This window comes from Scylla paramamosain, chromosome 27 (assembly GCF_035594125.1).
Source record: "Scylla paramamosain isolate STU-SP2022 chromosome 27, ASM3559412v1, whole genome shotgun sequence".
Taxonomy (NCBI): Eukaryota; Metazoa; Arthropoda; class Malacostraca; order Decapoda; family Portunidae; genus Scylla; species Scylla paramamosain.
Genome location: NC_087177.1, coordinates 13549309 through 13556808, shown reverse-complemented (window position 1 = coordinate 13556808; position 7500 = coordinate 13549309). Strand labels below are relative to the sequence as shown.

The window sequence follows — 7500 nt, the reverse complement described above, 5'->3', positions numbered from 1 at the left end:
TAGCCTTCGGATGGACAGGCAGAGAAGGCAATGAAAGACAGGTGTTGCTGAGATTTGAGAGAAAACCACAAACATCCAAGAGAGAGAGAGAGAGAGAGAGAGAGAGAGAGAGAGAGAGAGAGAGAGAGAGAGAGAGAGAGAGAGAGAGACTAAACAAACAAAATAACCCCAAGGTGAGAAGGGAACTATTAGCTGTAAATTAGACATGTGTGGCCTTCATATGGACAGGAAAGAAGACTAATCGATGACCTACTCCCGGGCGGGTGAGTAACTGGCTAAACATCATCTTAGCCTAAGATATATATGCCAACATTAACTGGACGAGGCTCGCGGCTAAGTAATCACGGTACAGGCACCACATAATTATGGATGACCAGGGTTCGATCTCCATTGACCTACTTCTCCTCACCTTTTTTATATTGATTTTTTTTTTTTCACTTGTCATGTCCTCGTCCTTATCAGCGATATATGACGTCTTAAGTAAATTAAAATAATGACAATAATAATAATAATAATAATATTATTATTATTATTATTATCATTATTATTATTATTATTATTATTATTATTATTATTATTATTATTATTGTTGTTGTTGTTATTATTATTATATTACTGGTCATCGTTATTATAAGGTTTTAAGATGAAATAGTGAAATGTGGCACTGTACAGGGTTTTCTTCTTCTTCTTCTTCTTCTTCTTCTTCTTCTTCTTCTTCTTCTTCTTCTTCTTCTTCTTCTTCTTCTTCTTCTTCTTCTCCTCCTCCTTCTTCTTATTCTTATTCTTCTCCTTCTTCTCCTCCTCCTCCTCCTCCTTCACACCATCCACCATCCGTCTCAGCATCCTTCTCTCTCTCTCTCTCTCTCTCTCTCTCTCTCTCTCTCTCTCTCTCTCTCTCTCTCTCTCTCTCTCTCTCTCTCTCTCTCTCTCTCTCTCTCCTCGGCATTACGTGCCATCCAACAACTACGCCTTTTGCAACCTCCTAACTTTCCCTCCCCTCAGTAACTTGTCAGAGTTCCGCCGCCGGGAAGCCGCAGCTACTTTGCCTTTTAGCCGAAGGTCGCGGCGGGGACCTTCAACCTGTGGTGTGGCGCAGCTGGGGGGAAGGTATTTGTCAGGCGGCGGGGCATTCAACTCAACTCTTCTGCTGCTCCTGGTCGTGTGTTCGAGGTCTCAGTGTTTCGCTTCGCTATAGTTGGTAAAATTCATTAACGTTTGTGAGGTGGATTTTTTTTTCTTTCTTTTTTTTTTTTTTTGTGTGTGTGGAGGGGATATGTCCGTGTACTTTTATGCATTCATCTTAGCTCTCCTGATCCTTTTAATCTTGTGTCCTAGGTCTCTGTTTTGATGTAGCTGAAAAACGCCATTGACTCTTGTGAAATGAATGTTTTCTTTTCTTATATATATAAATATATATATATATATATATATATATATATATATATATATATATATATATATATATATATATATATATATATATATATATATATATATATTAGTGTATTTTTAAGCATCCAGTTAATCTCTCCTGCACTTGATGTTGTGCTCCAGTTTTTTGTTCCGTTATTGTTGAAAACGTCATCTACTTTTGTGATGGATGTTTTATAGTCTTTTTTTTTTGGGGGGGGGGGAAATATGTTTGTGTACTTCTGATTCTTTAAGGATGAGGATATTTAGGATTCTGTTATGTTTAAGACTGGGAGCCTCGCCCTTGCTGCTACCTTCACGCCTAATGAATAGGACGATCTGCATCCTTATTGCAGAGGCGCGGCACGGAAGTGGCCTTGAAAGATTATGTCATCACTTCTCTCTGTCGTTTATTCTTATTTTTCTTCGGGTGTCGAGCTGGCCTTGACCTCTCCACCGGAAGTTTGCCAAGAAATTACAGAATTTACACATACTTAGCTTCCGACAAACTAGGTTGAATTACCCAGCATGTAACCAGGTTTGTCTCCTTAGGTGGCGTGACCAGATGCGTCCCGGTGCGAGCGAGGAAGTGCAGCACAGGTGTTTCGGGGCAGTCTACTGACCTCCTGACCCCCGCACTCTTCACGAGGAAAGTCGCCCTCAGCAGGCGACCTCACAAGACTCAAGACTCTTCTAGAAGCCCCCAGGCTCCGCCATGGGGTGTGGAATGAGCTCCGAGGCCGCCGCTGCCATTCCTGATGCGGTGAGCGGTTTGTCTTCCCCTCTTAACCTCTCGCAGTTGTCGCCTTCTAAACTGTGTTGTGATGTAACACAACTGTCAAAAGCTAACACATAAACTACTTACTGTCACTATCACTCGTGTTACCAATTCACCACTAAACCAGCTCACCTTTCCACACACTCGCCCTTACCACTGCCATTGTTCTCTCTTGAAACTTAAATCTAAAAACGTTTTCTTCCCATAGCACCACCACCTTTTTCACGTTCAGTCCTCCCCCATTGTTGCACCGTATTCATTCACCCGTTCCCCCTGATCTTGCATCCCCAGGCCAACCCAGACGAGGCGCTGGAGCTCGCCCTTCGCCATGCCGACAAGGACGCGCTGCAGAGGGCCATCGACACACACGCCAATGTCAACAAGATGTTCAAGGACAGTGACGGCATCGAGTACTCTGCTCTTCACATGGCTGCCAAATTGAACTGTCGAGAGACCATTCAGAAACTGGTCAAAGTATGTCACTTCTAACACTTCAGCCCTACACGTATTTCGTCTCTAGATCTCAATCGTGTTCTCATTTTCCCCTCTCACAGTAAGGATACTTTCTTTTCCTCTCAATCATGTTCTCATTTTTCCTTTCCAAAATATCATGCTTTCTCTTTCCGTCGGTCATGCTCTCTTTTTTTTTTCCCCCGCCCCCAAAGTAAGATGCTTTTTCTTTCTCTCAATCGTGTTCTCATTTTTCCTCTCACAATAAGAATACTTTTTTTTATTCCTCCCAATCGTGTACTTATTTTTCCCTCTCAATATAAGGATACGTTCTTTTCTCTAAATCATCTATTTTTTTTCTTCTCATAGTAAGGATACTTTCTTTCCCTCCTACTCATGTTCCCACTTTTCGTTCTTACCATTAGGATCCTATTCTCTTCATATCAATCGTGTACTCATGTTTCTCTCTCAATGTAATGATTTTTTTATCTTCCTCTCAATCATCTACTCATTTATCTCTCTCACAATAAGGATATTTTCTCTTACTTCCAATCATGTTCTCATTTTTCCCTTTCACTATAAGGACAGAAGAAAACAAGGAAATAAGGGAAACTGCAAGAAGCTTCTTGCAGTTTCCCTTATTTCCTTGTTTTCTTAGGAGTAAGCCTGATAGCTATCAGGCTTACTCCTACACGTGGCAGTCCCTGTATAAATCATACCTACCTGTTCACACGTATCATCTCCATCTGTCATAAATTTTCCTGACCTTTTAAAGCTCTCCATTCACTGAGTCTACTGAGTCTCAAAGTAGAAGCAAATATGTCATACCATTTCCTGCGATCCTTGGCATGTTAGATGCAGTAGAACTCTCCGCCATTGTCTAGAAGGTTCCGATAATCCCTTATGATGAAGTATGAATTGTTAGGTGATTCTTTATTCTCATTTTGTTTATTCTCATTACTACACGCACTGCATGTCACGTTTAAATGTTTGTCTGCCAGTCGCTCATAACATTTTTTTTCATGGTTCTTGTTTTATTTATCATTCTAGGCCTGACAAACTACCAAAATGTTTTCTTTTCTTCAGGGAGAGTTTACTACACACACACACACACACACACACACACACACAATAGTCAATATCAATATCATATGACCTAAAATTTGCACAACATGAGCGTCTCCTTATCTACCATTCTTTACTGTCAGTGAATCACTGCAGTAATAGCTACTTTCCCCACACTAACTCCATGTGAGCGAATGATAACGAGGCTTGGGTGAAAGGCAGCTGTCTGAATGTGACCTGCCCTCTCTATCCTTCAGCTTGTGTCGGACGTGAATCGGTTGGACGGGCGGGGTGACAGCGCGCTACATATTGCCGCCAGACACAACAATGGGATCGCTGTGAAGGCGCTAGCGGAGGTGAGTCGCTGCTTACGCGTACCTCGCTGTCTCTGCTTTTCCTCCCTAGCATGATCTCTCTCTATTTTTCTTTCTATATTTAACAACTTCCTTAGCCAACCGCTTTATCTGCATTCCTCCTTTATCATGATCTATCCTTTTTTTCTTCCTCTCGAATAATCTCCTTCCCCAGCCACTTTACCTGTTATTTACACTTTCTCCTTAAAGTAACTTATTAGCTCTCCCCAGTATTTCCCTAGCCTCATACTTATAATTATCTTTTCCCCTCTCATTCTCCGTATCATAACTTATTTGCTTTTCCCATTATTCGCCAATCTTGGTACTTATTTCCTTTCTCCACTCAGTTATTTTTTCCCAGCACAGTCCGTTTACTCCTGCCAACATTCTCCTTGCCCAACCTTTGTACTTACTTCTCTTCCACACTCTGGTATTCCTTCCTAAACACATCCAGTTTTGCTCTCCCTTCTGTTCTTCACACTCCCTCCCTTACAGTTGTCGAACCTTTCTTTATACATGTAGCTCCCTTTTCCTTGCAAACGGTCACCAAATACTCCCATTAGTCTCCATCTTTATACCTCAGAGAACTCTCCCTCCGTACTTCCTTCACACCCTCCATGTCTCCCTCCTCTTCTTTCATTCCTTGCCTCACTTCCTTCATCCCACGCACACTACACTTTGTGTATATAAACATGCATGCACGCATACCCTGTATCGAACGTTACCCGCAGTGCCTACCACACCGAGACATGTGCGAACACCATCCCTCCCGCCCTCCATACACACAAGGCCGCCCGCCACTTCTCCCCCATCTCCTGCTCCAGGAACTTCATGTAAAAGATGGAGGGACAGACGAGGTGAATGACCCTCCCAGACCCCCGTCAATCCCTCCTTCCCTCTCTCCCTCTCTCTCACCTCCCTGTCTCCTCCCTTTGCATCCACTACTTGCGTGAGTCACCTGTGCTGGTCTAAAATTATACTGCCTGGCGTCTTGCCTCCATCACCCGTCCTTCTCCGCCGCCTACGAGTCAGGCCAGAGAACAATCTCACTTATCGGAGCTATTAGGACGAGTCTAGCGCGTGAAACAGTAGGGAATGATAAAATACGTCATCAAAATGGGGCTCAAAACAGTAAATGCCACAAAATAGTAAATAGACAGAACAAATTGTCATTCATCTTTGACGTAACCTTAAGGTGCTCAAAGTTGATTCATCACATAATGCGTTGCAAGTTAATCTGAGGTACCGTGACTCACCAGTACCGCGACCTTCTCACAGTCTGTAATACATTGCATCCCAACATGCATGCGCCGATTTAAACTAACCGATGGTCTTTGATGCCGCGCCCTAAGCTGCCATTCAGAGCATTTGTTCTCGTATCCTCCCATGGCGTGTCACTGTCCTATGTTCTCTCTGTTTGTTTCACGTACAAGTTTACTGTTTGTTGACTCACTTCATCTAGATAAGTAGACGTGAAATTTCAGTCCCAGCAAAACCATCATATTCAGAAGTTAATTTATTCGTTTATGTCATTTGTAAATATTTCTGTGAAACAGTGAGCCAACGACTGACAGTGAGGGAAGTCATTAGTGACATGAACATTTTAAAACACCTCCACAGACGTCAATTAACAAGAGACACGTTCGTGATTGATACAAAGATAAACCTGACCAGTCCTATACACAATATGCAAACCTCGTAGAATCACCTTTCATTAGCCAAAATAAGATACAGATATAATTGTAATGGATTAACTTAACACTTTCTCTATTATTAGATACATCTTTCCTTAATTACATCTCTTCTTGTTTTACAGTCACCTCCTAACATTGTAATGGCTAGAAACCGCATGATCTATTCTTTATTCATCCCGATCTTTTTTGTAGATTCTTATAAAGATTCAGTGAATTGCTTTCAGTGTTGTGAATTGTTGTATATCGCAGTTAAAGAGTTAATATGATTTTCAGGCATTTGATTATGAAAGCTTTCCTACAAAACTTAATAAAATCCTCAAATTGTATCTAGTATATAATAAAGCTAATGCCGTGATCATGCAGGAGTCAACTCGGCACGATAACCATGCAGACCTCCATATGGAACACCCTCCCACATCCTCCAGACACTGCCCGCTGTGCCCACCCCGACATCTCACACCCTAGCCGTCTCTCATGCGAAAGTTCCGTGTCCCTGGTGGGATGGTGGAGCCAGTACCCCTCAGCCTCAGGGTCTTGAATTGCCGCGAAAATCTTGAACTGTGCCGATTTTATCTTCTTAATTCTCTTGGGGAGCAGGTCATTTGGTAATGAGGTGGATGATACTTGGGTCATATAGATCTCAGGTCAGATGATCCTCAAGACAGATGGTCCTGAGTTCAAAAAGACCTCAGGACGTTTGATACACCAAACGTCTTGAGGCCTATTTGGACTCGGACATGTCTGTCTTGAGGAACATCTGATCTGAGGCGTACGTATACGAGTATGACCAAAGTGTCATCTGACTCAGTATTTAATGACTGTAAATCATTCTCTTGCGGTAAAATTAAGATCCCTGGTTGAAGGTGAATTATGATAAGGGTTTTATGGAAGAGATGTTCATGAGTGGCGAGGGGCTTGTGATGAGATGGAGTGACTTGGGCGCTGGTCTGGTTGGGATGTTTCTCTGTTATGTAGATTCCACTTACGTACATTAGATTAGATTAGATCGGACTTAATGACCACAATACACTTAATTGAGCAATATTGATTTGGGCCAGCTCAGTTCTATGTCACAATACAGTAAACTACAAAAACTTCAATGTTATTATTGCCACTGGCAAAGTACATCAAAGTTCCATCCAAAAATTCATTCCTTCGTGATAAGTTCCCTCAACCAAACTTAACTTAATCTAGTGAATCAAATAGGATTATTTTAGTAGAAAACGGTACGAGTGAAACGTTCATTGAGGAAACCTTTATGGAACTTTCGGTATACTAATAAGTGGTGACTAGCTGTTCACCGCTGTTCCTTGCTGCATCATATATGTGAGTGCTAGAGAAGAAAGAATAATAGAATTCGTAAAAGACGAGGTTTATGTGGTTATTATACTCGATGTTTGGGGGGAAAAGTTGTGTCCCCAGATAATACACGTACCATATATGTGAATGCTAAAGAAGATCAAGGGAAGAAAAAATCGTGAGATTCTTAAAAAGTGAGGTGGATGTAGTTATTATAGTTGCTGTTTGGGGGAAGAGAGTTGTGTCGCCAGATAGCAGCGGAGAAACATTCATACAGAAGGTACGAGTAAACACTTGTTCCTCATTGTCATTATTGATTGGACTATTTATCGACGTCTCAGAGTTTCTTTTTATTTCACCATAGCAAGTCTAGAGTAGTCTGAGTTTATTGCAATACTGAGGATGGTAAACTATTAATGATGAAGTGGAGGAGGTGGAAAGGAATCTATGA

The 7500-nt window shown here is 41.8% G+C and overlaps 1 protein-coding gene across 3 annotated transcripts in view; it reads left to right on the top strand.

Moving 5' to 3' along the window:
• Window positions 1–7500, top strand: part of LOC135114247 (B-cell lymphoma 3 protein-like) — a 132086-nt gene that overhangs the window by 117303 nt on the left and 7283 nt on the right. For all 3 annotated transcript variants that reach the window (XM_064030049.1, XM_064030048.1, XM_064030050.1), the window contains 3 exons: window positions 1963–2173; window positions 2480–2662; window positions 3961–4059. In XM_064030049.1, coding sequence (XP_063886119.1) covers window positions 2126–2173; window positions 2480–2662; window positions 3961–4059 — 330 coding nt within the window. In that variant the 5' untranslated portion in view covers window positions 1963–2125. The remainder of the gene's footprint in view (window positions 1–1962; window positions 2174–2479; window positions 2663–3960; window positions 4060–7500) is intronic.